This window comes from Caenorhabditis briggsae (genome assembly GCF_000004555.2).
Source record: "Caenorhabditis briggsae complete genome, chrV, whole genome shotgun sequence".
Lineage (NCBI taxonomy): Eukaryota > Metazoa > Nematoda > Chromadorea > Rhabditida > Rhabditidae > Caenorhabditis > Caenorhabditis briggsae.
This window is the reverse complement of record NC_013488.2, coordinates 12,712,113-12,726,902: the sequence shown is the minus strand read 5'-3', so window position 1 is coordinate 12,726,902 and position 14,790 is coordinate 12,712,113. Positions and strand designations below refer to the sequence as shown.

At 36.7% G+C, this 14,790-nt stretch overlaps 5 protein-coding genes across 5 annotated transcripts; 4 read left to right on the top strand and 1 right to left on the bottom strand.

The window, feature by feature from the left end:
* Positions 1–192: 192 nt before the first annotated feature.
* On the top strand, positions 193–2,000 carry Cbr-ugt-39 (the record flags this gene model as incomplete). The annotated part of the gene is made up of 6 exons (XM_045237888.1): positions 193–336; positions 386–695; positions 739–1,362; positions 1,410–1,495; positions 1,544–1,776; positions 1,820–2,000. 6 exons carry the CDS (start codon positions 193–195, stop codon positions 1,998–2,000), a joined length of 1,578 nt encoding a protein of 525 aa, XP_045096668.1.
* Positions 2,001–2,336: 336 nt separating this feature from the next.
* Positions 2,337–3,934, top strand: CBG27166 (the record flags this gene model as incomplete). Its single annotated transcript, XM_045237887.1, has 5 exons — positions 2,337–2,396; positions 2,470–2,793; positions 2,826–2,936; positions 3,679–3,824; positions 3,874–3,934. The coding sequence occupies 5 exons, from the start codon at positions 2,337–2,339 to the stop codon at positions 3,932–3,934; spliced, it is 702 nt and encodes a 233-aa protein (XP_045100187.1).
* A 2,155-nt stretch (positions 3,935–6,089) lies between these two features.
* On the top strand, positions 6,090–8,736 carry CBG27165 (the record flags this gene model as incomplete). The annotated part of the gene is made up of 10 exons (XM_045237886.1): positions 6,090–6,323; positions 6,369–6,591; positions 6,641–6,786; positions 6,836–6,937; positions 6,986–7,218; positions 7,269–7,408; positions 8,107–8,192; positions 8,235–8,371; positions 8,413–8,508; positions 8,562–8,736. The coding sequence occupies 10 exons, from the start codon at positions 6,090–6,092 to the stop codon at positions 8,734–8,736; spliced, it is 1,572 nt and encodes a 523-aa protein (XP_045100186.1).
* Positions 8,737–9,478: 742 nt separating this feature from the next.
* On the top strand, positions 9,479–11,297 carry Cbr-str-112 (the record flags this gene model as incomplete). Its single annotated transcript, XM_045237885.1, has 7 exons — positions 9,479–9,673; positions 10,023–10,186; positions 10,392–10,635; positions 10,685–10,759; positions 10,807–10,932; positions 10,974–11,151; positions 11,197–11,297. 7 exons carry the CDS (start codon positions 9,479–9,481, stop codon positions 11,295–11,297), a joined length of 1,083 nt encoding a protein of 360 aa, XP_045096667.1.
* Positions 11,298–11,390: 93 nt separating this feature from the next.
* On the bottom strand, positions 11,391–14,073 carry CBG19087 (the record flags this gene model as incomplete). Its single annotated transcript, XM_002637337.1, has 12 exons — positions 11,391–11,595; positions 11,641–11,783; positions 11,827–11,898; positions 11,942–12,114; positions 12,157–12,233; positions 12,281–12,419; positions 12,592–12,943; positions 12,988–13,110; positions 13,368–13,579; positions 13,634–13,702; positions 13,751–13,908; positions 13,964–14,073. 12 exons carry the CDS (start codon positions 14,071–14,073, stop codon positions 11,391–11,393), a joined length of 1,833 nt encoding a protein of 610 aa, XP_002637383.1.
* Positions 14,074–14,790: the final 717 nt, after the last annotated feature.

The following is a 14,790-nucleotide window of genomic DNA, read 5'->3' as shown; positions in this document are numbered from 1 at the left end:
ATTTCTTGAACTAATCGAATTCCCTTAGTTCTCTTTCTCCGAATAAGACTGACTACAAAGTACTACTCGAAATGACCTATTTCCCACATAAAAACGTATCTTTATCTACTTCAAAAACCGTACAGTTGTAGTCAATCTTATCAATAAAAAACTGCATTTGTCTATACCAAAAACGTTTTTTTTGTCTCACAAATGCGTTTGTTATTTCTGTTATTCCCTTTATTTTGTGCCACTTTTGAATACAATTTTCTAGTTTATTGTCCGTTATTTGGTCATAGCCATACCAAATTCTTTGCTACGATTGCTGATTCTTTGACAGATGCTGGACATAATGTGGTAAAATACTTTTTATCTCAGGTAATCAGTACATTTTTTCTGTTTCCAGACATTTTTCACACCAACAATTGTGGAAAAGTATCGAGATGTGAATTATACTAAATCAACCAAAGATGTGGTTCACATGGAGCCATCCGAAAAATTGAGAGCTTATGGAGAACAAATGGAGTCGGGAGAATTTGTTAGATTCTGGACAGAGGATTCTTCAGCTACTGAAATCATTCCGGTAATTGAACTATTCCAAAATATGTACAATGAGCAAGCAGAAGTGATGAGGGATAATTTGGGTTTTTTGGATGATTTGAAGCGGCGAAATTTCGATGTTATAATCTTTGAATCGTATGTGTTCTCTGCCTACCGTAAGTTGAATACGAAATTGTTTCTCTATTATCTAATTTTCAGCTCTAATGGATTATCTAGACATCAAATCATTTATTCCATCGTTATCTCTCACTCATGACGTTGCATTGGCTCAATCAATCGAAGAACCTGCGATGCCTAGTGTTGTATCGGACGTTTGTTCACCATTTGGGGAGAAATTGAACATTTTCGAACGTGCATTCAATGCATTCGCTGCTCCGTACATTGATTTTGTCCTTGGTTATCCAGTTCATCAATCTTTCAAACCCCCATATAATGTGATTGATATCAGAAATTTCGAGCCAGAAGCATCTTTTGTTTTTCTGAACTCCAACCCGTTTGTGGATTTTCCCAGACCAACCCTCACAAAAACCGTTGAAATCGGAGGGATTTCTGTGGATTTGAACAGGTTGAGAAGCGAGAAATTGGATGGCAAGTGGTCGAATATTTTGAATCAACGAAAGAAAACAATATTGGTCTCATTTGGATCGGTTATGTTCTCAAAGGACATGCCTATGGAGAACAAAATTGCGTTAGCAAAAGTTATGAAAAAATTCCTAGAAGTTACATTCATCTGGAAATACGAGTCAAATGACACTGACAGTTTTGCAAAAGGAATCGAGAATATTCATTTCTCCAGTTGGGTTCCACAGACTGCACTTCTAGGTAAGCATTCTAAAACAACAATAATCTAATTTCATTGACACTTTTAGCCGATTCACGTCTATCTGCATTCTTTACCCACGCAGGTTTAGGAAGTATCAATGAAGTTAGTTATCTGGGAAAGCCGGCAATTCTGGTATGTCTCAAAAATCAATTAATCTTTCGATGTTATTTCATTTTTCAGTGTCCTCTGTTTGCTGACCAAATGAGAAATGCGAAAATGCTCGCAAGGCATAATGGTTCAATGGAGCTGACGAAATACGAACTGGCAGATACAAAGAAGATTTCCGAGGCTTTCCAGAAGATTCTATTCGATGAATCCTATGCAGAAAGCGCCGAAAAACTAGCGCGACAGTTGGAGAGTCAACCAATAAAACCCAAAGATTTATTGGTAAAACATGCGGAATTTGCCGCTAGGTATGAAAAAATAGAATCGCTGAAAAAACAACCAAAATTTCAGATTTGGACGTCTTCCCGGATTGGATCCATACTCCAGAAAAATGTCATTTATAGAGTACTTTTTAATTGACGTCGCCGTTATTTGTTTTGTTATTTTGATCTCTGTGATTCTTCTTTTGAGAAAACTATTCTGTGTGATTTTTAGTTTTGTGATAGTGAAACAGAAAAGAAAGATTGAGTGAATTGTCAAATAAACTGATTAGCACCGATCAGTCTACCTAAACTCTAGCCATTGTGGTCAAGTTTCCAAATACATTTTTTTAAAAAACATTTCTTCACTGTTCACTGTTAGAATCGAACTTGGAACTAATTCAAAACGGATCAAAAAACGACAGAATAAGAGTCAAAACAAAATTACAAAAATCTGGCTGAAAACAAGGTAAAATAGCATAGTGTAGCCTAGACTTTTCTACCTTTCATTGTGACCAATTTGTGATCATTTTGTGTCATTCGCTGTTAAAACAGAGTCCGTTATATAAGCAGACTATCAACAATAGACGGACATTAATCATTCAAAAATGAAACTGCTCTTTTTACTTTTTACAATTTTCCAGCTATCATTTTCCTATAACTATTTGGTATTCTGCCCTTTATTTGGTCATAGTCACACTACTTTTTTCGCATCAATAATTGATTTCCAAAAAGTTTCAGACTTTTTTCACTCCTACGATTATTAGAAAGTTTGCAAAAATTAATTATGTGAAATCAACAAAACATGTGGTTCATCTGGAGCCAAGTGAGAAACTGGAACAATATGGAAACTTTTTGGAGAATAACGATATTGTGAGATTCTGGACTGATGACGCTTCGATGTCTGAAATGTTTCCGATGCTGGAACTTTTCAATTCAATGTTTCTGGAGCAAGCAATGGTTTTAGGACATAATCTGGAATTTTTAGATGAGCTCAACGCTTCAAAATTTGATGTGATGATCTATGAAAGTTTTGTAGAGTGTGCTTATCGTGAGTTGCAAATTGTAAGAATTTCCTGAAGTTTTTTATGTTTTAGCTCTTCTGGATTACTTGGAAATTAAGACTTTTATCCCTTCAACATCCATTGCATACGACCCAAATCTTTTGGAATCTATCGGTGAACCAAGAATGCCTAGTGCAGTGCCTCGTATGTTTTATCAAAATATTTTTGTTATTCAGTTTCAAATTATTTTTACATTTCCGATGTCCAATTTCACTGACAAGATGACACTGATTGAAAGAACATTAAATGCAATCGCACCACCGATTTTCAACTTTTTCCTATCCAAACCAGAATTCAAATCATTTCGTCGTCCCTACTCTAAAATAGATATTCCGTCTCAGGAATCATTGAGCTCATTCATTTTCACGAATTCGAACCCATACCTCGATTATCCACGTCCAACAATTGAGAAGAATGTTTAAATCGGAGGGATTTCAGTGGATTTTGAGAAGATGAAGAGTCAAAAAGAATGAGGAATGGGATGAGATTCTAAACTTGAGGCCTAAAACAGTTTTAGTTTCATTTGGATCAGTTATGTTTTCAAAGGACATGCCTATGGAGAACAAGATTGCGTTGGCAAAAGTTATGAAAAAATTCCCTGAAGTCACATTCATTTGGAAATACGAGTCAAATGACACTGACAATTTTGCAAAAGGAATAAATAATATTCATTTTTCCAGTTGGGTTCCACAAACTGCACTTCTAGGTGAATGATTTCCAGACCTTTCATCTTAAACTCTATCTAATTTCAGCTGATTCACGTCTCTCTGCATTCTTTACCCATGCCGGATTAGGAAGTATCAATGAAGTCAGCTACTTGGGAAAACCGGTGCTAGTGATTAGACTTTTCTTTTTCAAAACTAATTTCCTAAATTTAAATTTCCAGTGCCCCTTATTTGCTGACCAGATGAGAAATGCAAAAATGTTGGTTAGAAAATTATTAATTAATGGCTCCATTGAAGTTTCTAAATATGAATTACACGATGCAAAGAAGATCGGAGAAGTTCTGCGAAAAATTTTATTTGATGATTCGTGAGTCTCCACAAAACGAATTATTCAGAAAACTTTTTTGTTCTTCCAGATACCGCGTTGCATCAGAAAATCTGGCACGTCAATTGGCAAACCAACCAATGGAATGTTAAACCAAAGGAATTGTTGTTAAGACATGCGGAATTTGCAGCGCAGTGAGTTTTGAAAAAGTGTATGACTCTCCTCCAGTTTGAAGTATTGATTTTTTACAATATTTGGCCTAACTTTCTTAATTTGACTTTTTTAGGCCATCAACTTTCTTAGACTAGATACCGTAAAACCTGTATTAGAAGAGCCCCTGAAATTGAAGGGCCCCTCTAATTGAAGTGCCCCCCTAGAGACCTCACGAAAAATAGAAGTGCCCCCTCTATTTGAAGGGCCCCTCTATTTGAAGTACCCCCTCTAATTAAAGTGCCCCTTTGACTACTACTTCCTTTGATTTTCAGCCGTTTTTTCTATTGTTTTGATTGAATTATTGTCTGATTTTAAAAAATACTGGCAACTGAAAATTTGAATGCTAATACAGATGTTTTTCTCGTTCGAGCAATTTTCGCAATCAAGCTCAGAGTTTTAGATTTAGAAAATTCTAGAAATTCTAGCAATCAAAATGATACCAAGAAATCTGAATTTTAATCAGAAAATCCAACTAAATTCAAAGAAGTTAATTTCGTTTGATATAATGGCGGATTCAAGGACGAGGCTTCACGAACGGCGCCCGCGAAATTTTCAGGTGCCAGTTTTTAAAAATTTAGCAATAGTGGTGGTTTTGCTTTTTTACTGTAGAAATTGTGATGGATTTTTAGTAGAAAAACGAAATTTTCACTGAAAAATGATGCCCCTCCAATAGAAGATCCGTTTTCAGAGGACCCACGAAAAATACAAGTGCCCCCTCTAATTGAAGGGCCCCTCTAATTGAAGTGCCCCCTAGAGACCCCACGAAAAATAGAAAGACCGGCCCTTCTAATACAGGTTTTACGGTATCACCTAATATTCATCCGATGTGTTTTCTAGGCCACTTTACCACCTTAGCCTAACTCTCTTTATTGGAGTTTTCTGGTCCACCATGGAAAAATCGTCTAGTCCATGAGAATGGGCATATAATTCGGAGGGTACAACAATTCGGGGGTACAAAGGGGTACAAAGCAATTTAGGGGTACAAAATCTTCAATTCGGGGGTACAAAATACCGGGAAAAAGGCTTAGTTTGTACCCCCCGAATTGTTGGTTTTGTACCCCTAAATCACGTTGTACCCCCTTGTACCCTCCGAATTATTTGCCATAAGAATGTTAGTCTACATTTATGTCAAAAACTATGGTGGCCTAGAAAGTTTATGTTGGGAAAGTTTTCAAAAAATTGCTTCAAACGATTCTTTCGGAAATTTTCCGAAATCTTTCGATATTTATCTTTCGAAAGTTTCGAAAGTTAAAGACTTTCGAAACCTCACTGTTGCATTCTATGCATACTTTCATTAGTTTTATATTTGATCTATCAAATTATTTGTGATCCACCCACCTAAGAAGAGCGCCCTTCTCTGGCACTCTTCTTCTTAGTTGTTTCATTGTTCAGAACCCCTCATTCTTTGGGGCTGACAACCATTCTCAGTCTGTTCTAGTCTCTTCCCAGCCTTCTCTATTTAGCCCCTCTAGTCCTGTACCTTAAAGTACCTGAATAAATCTATATTCCTTAACTACTATTCGTGTTCCTTGAACCGGCCAGAATGCCGGATCTTAAGGACTCAACACTCACAATGCTCTTCTCCCTTAAAAATGGGCGGATCCTTTCCATATGCAAAGCATAGCGACACGCTGCATGACCTCCCGCGCAATTGCCCGCGATGCCCCCTGAAACATGGGTGGCATACGCAATTTTTGAACGCCTCCAGGAGGCGTTCTGAAAACACGAAACGATAGGCTTATTTGAAATCATATTTTCCAGATTCGGACGTCTTCCATCGTTGGATCCTCACTTGCGCCAGATGTCTTTCGCTTCATACTTCCTTCTTGATGTTGCAGCTACTGTGTTGTTTATAGTTCTGTTGATAACCTTCATCACGTTCCGAATCACAAAACTACTGATCAACTGTCTCCCGTTCACGTTATCTTCAGTCAAACAGAAAAATAATTAAATTGGTGTCTGATAGGCTACAGTCTGTCTGATGTCAGACACAGACACAATTTTTTTGTATTTTGTGACAAATTGGGTCCCTCCTCTTCGTTACGGTTCTGTTTTTAAGGCATCTCCTGCTTACTCTGTCTTCATTATTTTGCAATGAACTTGATTCTCCCTTATCTTGTACTTCTCATCTTGATAACTGATATCAATTCTTACAACATTCTAGTCTTTTGTCCACTTTTCGGTCACAGCCATTCCACATATTTTGGAAAGTTGGCTGATATTCTTACAGAAGCTGGGCATAGCGTTACTCTGTTCACTCCAGCTATTATTGATGAGTTTAGGAATCACAGTTATACTAAATTGACAAAAGATGTTATTCATTTAGATGTGAGAAATTAGAAGATGTAACTCAAAAATAATAATTGATTTCAGCCGAGCCCGAAACTCAAATCAATTGGAGATTTGATAGCGGGAAATGGCCGATACTGGAAGCAAGAATTCTCGATCCTTGAGATCCCACAATCTGCTAGATTCTTTCAGTCGGTGACTGGAGAACTACATAATGTATTATCCAGTAATCTTCCTCTTCTTGATAAACTCAAAAAGAAGAAATTTGATTTATTCATTTTCGAATCAATCTTCACTTGCGCTCTACGTAAGCTTCTTGACAGCACTAAACTTTTTCATAATTCTGAAAACTTCAGCTTTGATTGACTACTTGGAGATTCCCGCATTCACTGTGGCACAATCGATTACTTTTGAGTCATCATCGATGCGAGCAATGGGAGAACCAGTTATGCCTAGTTATATTCCAGGTTGTAACAGAATACAAATTCCTATGATTTTATTAGTTTACAGATTTGATAACTCAGTCTTCTGATAGAATGACGCTATATGAGAAATTTCTGAATACGGCGATTCAAGTATTGCAACATTATTTTAACTATTCTCCTGAATATTATCTTTCCTACGATAATCCTAACAAACGAATACATTCGATGGTATGCAATGTTTCTAATTTCTATTATTTGTAATATACATTGTTCCAGGAAAGATTATCTGATGCCTCATTTGTTTTCACAAACTCCAATCCATATTTAGACTTTCCTAGAGCCATTGTTTCTAAAAACGTGCAAATTGGAGGAATCTCTGTAGACACGGAAAACTTGAAAATAGGAAAGATATCAGGAGAATGGGATCAAGTTTTGAACCTTCGACCAAAATCCTTTCTCATTGCATTCGGATCAGTGATTTTATCAAAGGACATGTCTTTTGAGTACAAGTTTGTTGATTTTCAGGTTTTTGAACTTTTAGAAGTTATCCTTCTTTTAGGGTCTCGTTGGCAAGAGCAATGAAACAATTTTCTGATGTCACTTTCATTTGGAAATATGAAGATAATGATACGGATAGTTTTGCGAAAGGAATCAAGAATATTCATTTCTCCAAATGGATACCTCAACGGGAACTTCTGGGTGGGCGAATTTTAAAAAATTGTTGGAAATCGAAAATAAAAAATTTAGAAACTTTAGAATAAAAATTGATATAGCTTAACAGCAAACTTGACCACAGTCCATGAGGTTCTGAAAATTTGAAAAAAAATATATTTAAAATTTTAACTTACCCCAACTTTTCTGCAACACGCATGACACGTTGGTGGCAAGACCAATTTCAATGGTTCCGCAGATTTCGAAGTCTGAAACGAAAAAATAGGCTCCGCTCAAAAAATCAAACTTACCTCAACGATAGGTTGAGAAGTGGCAACTGGAGCGGAAAAGACGGAAAATGTGAAAAGAGCGAAAAGAGCACAAAAAATGAGCAATTTCATGGCTTTCTGAAATTTTTGAAAGTTTTGAAAAACTCGAGAAGAAACATTTTTTCTAAAATTTGTTTCTGTCTTAAAATCTAGAAGCCCAAGCATTTTCAATTACTTTTCAATTTTCAAATGCTCATTTTTATACTTACCTCTTATCAGTAGGACAGGATGTTTTTATTTTATTTTTATTTTTTCAATAAAAAACATCCGCTCCAATTTTAAAATTACTGAAGAGGATGTTTTCCAAAAAAAAACACATTAATCCTAAATTGAAAAATTTTGACTTTTGAGCAAAAAATTTGGGATTAAAAAACCGAGAATTAAAATCTTTTTCTACAGATGAAAGAAAATTTTCAGCGGATCCACGACTTTCAGCATTCATGACTCATGGTGGTTTAGGAAGTGTAAATGAAGTTAGCTATCTTGGAAAACCAAATGTTATGGTAAATAACTGAGATTTTCCGAAACGAAATCCAAATTTTTAGTGTCCAATTATGGGAGACCAAATGAGGAATGCAAAAATGCTAGCAAGACATAATGGATCTGTGGAGATTTCGAAACATTCTCTGGGAAATTCCAAAATTGTCGAGGAAGCCTTTCGAAAAGTTATTTATGACCAGAGGTTGACATATAGTTTTAATTTCACGAATTTCTAAATTTCAGTTATACGATCGCTGCTAAGCGTCTAGCAGAACATTTGCAGAATCAACCCGTCAAACCAAAATACTCATTTTTAAAACATGCAGAATTCGCTGCTAGGTAAGACTCGAAAAATGTTAAATAAGTAGAAAGCCAGTTCCTACTAATTTCAGGTTTGGAAAGCTGCCTTCCTTGGATCCATACTCCAGACAAATGGGCTTTTCGGAATATTTTCTTCTTGATCTTTTATTTATTTCTATTTGTCTCATTTTTCTGCTATGTCTGTCATTGTATTTTTTAGCTAAAGTCGCGTTGAGATTTTTCCGATCAAAGCCAAAAACAGAATAAATTCTTCGAGAAACTACAAAAGAAATTTTGAATGTAGTACATCATCTGGTTGAAACGTGATTTTCGAAATTTTCTTTGTTTCTGAAGGAAGTATATAATCGTCGATGTCTGAAAATATGCTTCCCGGATTACCTAGATCAAAACGTTTTTTGTCAAAAATCTTTTTTTCTATAATTCAAAACCCATTTTTCCACATAATACAAGTTTGTGGCTGTGAAAGGAAACGCATAAACAACTTTTTTCTTCTTTTTTGCTCACTCTAAAAACCCGAATATGTGCTTAGGAAATTAGAAAATCTATAATGCAGTCAATCACAAGACAAACATTTCCGTGTTATGAAAAACATTCACTTAATTAAAACTGTCTGAAATCTCCTAGATGTATTCTGTGTTACCCTTAAGTTATCATGAGTTGTTGAATCACCACCGTACCCGCCTCTTTGACCAAGCGCTAATTATGGTTATACAGGAACGCCTATTTTTAAGTTCTTCTGGTACTCGAGCATCACAAGCGATTTTGTTCCTCAATTTCAGATCTTTGGTTTTTAGAAAAAGTTCATAACCATGACACTATTTCCTTCATTTGCCAAACCAAACGTTCTCTACTCTCCTTGCCTATTCCTTGCCTTATTCATTCCTCTTGACTTGTTTCTCCGTTAGGATAGTCTCCACACATCTGGTGGTTTTTTGAATTTCAAAATTAAAGATTTCCTTTATTGAATTTCCATAGTTTCAGGGTAACTATGAATGGACAATTTTGGCTTGCTCTTGTGGACACCGCCGATATGGTCGGTTTCACTCTTACGTTTTCTGTGAACATCATTCTTCTCGGATTGATAAGAACTCGTGGAAAGCACCTGGGGACTTATAAGTATCTGATGAGCTTCTTTTCCTTCTTCTCAATGTTCTACGCTATCGTGGAGTCGATATTGGGGCCAGTGAGTTTTCATGACGAATGAGGGAATAACATGGGAGAGGTTTTTTTTTAAAATTTTTTAAGTTTTTTTAATTCTCGGTTGTCTTATCACTACTGAAATTCTTCCCATCCAGAAAATATACACACTGGGTTATTTAAAATAGGGCAAAACATAAGAAAAAGTTAAACTATAAAACACTGGGATAGAGGGATTATCAGGAGCGGGTAGAGTTCGTTTTTTTTTCGGAAATGAGCTCAGCCAGTTACCGCTAGGTCGCCGAATCTTACCTATGCCAGATACAGCCTAACCAAAAAGTCGCGGCCTACATCGGACAGCCTTGCTTCTACTGCACACAACGTTTTGTTTCAAGATAATGCACATCGAGAACGCCACTTTCTTCCTCATCTCTCGTAAACGATTCGACTATTCCACTCGCCTCGGAAAGATCAATTCTGCATTCTACTGCGCCTGTTTTGCCACCAGCTTTGTTCTTTCCGCAGTTCATTTCGTGTACCGCTATTTTGCCGCGTGCAAGTAAGTATAACTCAGACGAGATGAGAACTCCTGCCGGCGAGGAAAACCCAAAAAAGTCCTGCGGCGTACACGCGGCAGGAGATTTTCTGATTTTCGTCAACTGATTTTTTCTCGCCGGCAGGACTTTTTTGGGTTGTTCTCGCCGGCGGGAGTTTTCAACTCGTCTGAGAATTTCTCGTGACATCTAACATAAAATCAATCCCAGACCCCATCTTCTTCGTTATTTCAATCTTCCTCTTCTCTTGCTCTGGCCATTAGGATGTAGTATTCCTGTGACCGCGTGGGCAGGTGTCTCTTACTTTTTGTATCCGGACACTGAATACACAGAAGCAGCAGTCACGTATGAAGAAAACATCCAAGCTAACCGAAATCACGTTTTCAGAAAAGTACTTCAAACGCATTACGATGGAATCAAAAAAGAAAATGTTTCTTATATAGCTTACGTTTATGTAGGTTAACTAAATAGAAGATATTGAAGCTAACTAGAGTCTTTTCCAGTATCAATACGAAGATGGAGTGCGACATGTGTACATCAAAAACTTGTTAGGGTGCTTCGTGCATTACTTCGTTATGGTATCCTGATTACGCGTTGAGGCATTGTGATAACATGATATTTTCAGTCAATGACGTTTGTCGTTGTTTTCTACTGCGGCTTCTCAACCTGGTGGACTATCAGAGAGCATCGTGGTGCTTCTGATCGCACGCGTCAGCTTCAAAATCAATTGTTCAATGCTCTCGTCCTACAGGTTTATAAGATGATGTGAGGTATTCACATATTGTATTTCAGACACTCATCCCTTCAATCTTCATGTACATTCCAACTGGCGTCATGTTCATCGCTCCGTTCTTCGACGTCAACTTGAATGCGAACGCGAATTTCATTGTTTTTTGCTCATTCCTCTATCCAGGACTGGACCCTCTCATCTTGATACTGATCATCCGAGAGTTCCGTCTGACAATCTTTGGTTTGTGTTGTTTTGTAAGCAGAATATAAATGTACATTTTGTCAGGTATCATAAAAGGGAAACCTGGAAACAATGCGGTCATGGATGTGCACACAAACTCGAGAGGAAAGGTTTCATCGGTTCCTGTCATTAATCTTTCTGGATAAAACAGCCAATTAACATGAATAATTTATTCTCTCTTCTCCCAATTTCACAGTTGTATCATAAAAACATCAAGTCTAATAAAGAAGTTCTCGAAATTAAGCAGACAAGTGCTGTCTGGATGGAGATCTGTGGTTAGCTGGGTTGAGCTCTTGCATCTCGTGAGCCTCGCCACGTGGGGTTGCTGGAGGTCTTGGCGACGTCGGGAACCATGGAATGTAGCGGTGCCAGACGTCGTTGCAGAGGAACATGATGATTGTGAGCAGAAGAATGAAACAACACATGATCATGAATCCCCCACACCTGAAATTGTAGATAAGAGAAAGCTCAGACATCAAAATGACTGACATGTACCCAAACACACTATGGAAAATGCTCTCCGTTTTCACTCGTGACTCTTTGGAGCAACATCCAATTCCACAACAACGAGAGACTGGATGAATACATGACCAGGCGATTTCAGATGGGACAGTGTGGTCGTCGAAGCGAACCTGAATAACTATTTTAATGAACGAGACCGATTACTCTTACTACCTTTTTTAAGAACTTCTCCATAGAAACTTCAATTTGATTCTTAGAGAGTTTGGTTCGATATTTGAAGTCGTCCTATAAAGAAATAATTTGAAGGCACGCATAACTACCTATTTACCATATCCCGAGAAACTTCAATCAGCCATTTCATTGGAATTTTACAGCCAAATGACCCATTTCTCAATGGCGGATGGAACATGGCACTCCAGAAGTACTCCCAATCATTGATAATCAAAGAAACTGTATGATTTACCACAACGAAAAGTCCATCTTCTCCAGTGGTGTATGTTCCTATTTAGAAAGATTGAGATAGTAGAGAGAAGGGGTACAAACCATTGGCAACAAGTTCATTAAGAAATATGTGAGCACTTTCGTATGCTTGAGCTCCATCCGTGACTTCCGGCAGGAAACTAAACTAACTGTTCAGTTATACATTGTACCTAACCTAGGAACTCACGGTTCGGTTTCGATGAATGAAGTTGGGACGTACCGGCTGATTAGGCCAACATCGAATCCAACAGAGTAAGAAAAAAGAAGAAAGAGAATCCCAGCTCTCATTGATTTGGAGAGACTCGAAGATACGAATGAAGTGAATTCTGTAGGAGGAAAGCAATCGCAGAAGAGAAGGGGCGGCGTTTAAAATTGTATTCATATGCACCTGATACAATTCACCCTTTTTCACATAATTCTTCATTCTGATTTCAAATACATTTTTAATTTTGAAAGAAAAATAGTGTTGGATTTAATGAGAGTTTAGAGAAATTATACTTTTCCTCGGGACGGCTTCCCAAGAAACACGAAGATGATCGAAATGATTGCTCATCGTGTTGGCTTGTTCCAATGATTTCCCGAAGGAGTTTAGAATTGGGTAAACTTTCGATGTGTTTGAAGGTTTAATAAGACCTATGAACTCAAAATAAGAATCGATTTCAGATTTCCATCGATCACAGGACTTGTACATAATAATTGGATAACAAAAGCTGTAGAAGAAAATAGCTGTGTCCAGACAGAATGTGGTGAATAGTTCCTGTTCTGGAGTGAGATTGAAGCTGGAAACGAGCACACTGAACACAACGATTCCATTCATGAATCCCATGTAGTAGATTATGTTGTTCATCATCTTAAATTTTGAATTAAAAAAACAGGAAAAACATCTGAGCTTACTTGTAAAGACTTGATATTCTCAGCGACTTGGAATCTCTCCGTTAGTGAGTAGGATGTGATATCAACGCTGTCATGAAGACCTCCATAAATCTTTCTGTTCCACCAAATGAGACAATAATGTAGCTGGAATTTTGTTTTTAAGAAATAATACCGTAAAACCTGTAATAGAATAATCCCCTAACTTTTAACTTTGAGTCAAATTTTCTCAGTCCCTGTCAAAGATATAGAAAAGTTGTCAACCGATAAATTGTTCATCATATTATCACAATCATTTTATTAGTTGACACATTTTCGATATCTTGCAAAGAAGCCAAGAAAAAAAAACTAGCTTAAGCTTGGCGGTGTGGAGACCTATCTACTTCAGGAATACCCCCACTCACCAAAAGTGCAAACCCATTTATCACCAAGAGTATACTAATCAAATAAATTGTATTATTCTTATTGACTATTACAAAACATGCTCCCAATCCAAAAACCGTCAGAAACAAATTAAGAAAAACGGAAATTGATTTTCTGAGGCGAATTTCGTAATCAGCAATGAACAATGTAGCACAACATCGTTCGACGGCTAAGAAAAACAATGTACACATGGCTGAAAATTGATTTGTTTTTGAATCATTTTTTCTTGATCGATTAGCTACCGAACCTGCGAATGTGCAACCGATCGTGACGTTCATTGCAATCCAGAAAATAAATGATGACGTTGGATTGGAATCTGAAAAAACTATTGAGTACATTAGGAAATACAGCAAGCCGAGCCTACTATCTATAACTTCAAAAACCATCATGACTCTTAAAATGATAATTGAGATATTATCGGTAAAATGAATCACAAAAAGAAACCCTTGAATGCAGCAAAAATTGAAATGAAATTGATGAGCACGAATGAGAATGGCAAAGTTAAAGATCATATTGAATAGACTAAAAAATGGAATTTTTTTGAATTTTTGAAAAATTTAAAAGTATTTAAACTCACTCAACAAAGTATAATACTAATTCTATGCTCATAAAAACTTTGACATCCACAGCAAAAGAATCCGTGCTTCTTTGAAAATGTGTTAGGTTGACATAGTGTATGAATAGCATTTCTAAAGAAGAAGCAGATCTGTAAAAGGAACAACTTGTGTGACTATTCTGATAAGAATAATATTATTCAGATAATGATAGTCAGAAACTCAGGGCCAGCACAAAAACAATCAGAGTGATGTTCCGGCAAAAGATAATTGGAATGTGCTCATAGATGAGGGAATTGGAGTAGATGGGTTGGAAAACAATTATGACGTTGGCCAGAAGAAGATCTAGAAGAGAGAAGTTGTCAAATTGAATCATACAGCTCACAGATTCAGAGATAATGTCCTGACTTTTTAATAGAGCTACTGAGTGAGGCTAAAAAAGACTGAAAGACATGAATAACAATAGAGGCTATAGACGGTGTTCCTGAAAAACTGAATGAGCAACCAAGATGATTAGTTTTGTGTCATCCTATTTTTCTTCGGAGGTGGAATTTAGAAAACCTTGTCAAACAGAATGTCAGAAGTGAAAATGGGAATCCTTCGGAGTTGTTTGTGTTAATCAGAACTTTTGGCTTTTCTGAATTACTTTCTCTACTTCTTATGGTGTTTTCATTAGAAAGTGATGATTCATAAAACAATTTCGTCTCATCTATCTGAAATAGTGAAACAAATTCTTGGAAATCTATCTCGAGTGTTTTGGTTCCTTAAAAAATACAAACTTCAAAACACAATGCCGGTCTACACATTACCTCTCAATAGATGATCATTGAATGAAATACATAGATAAATA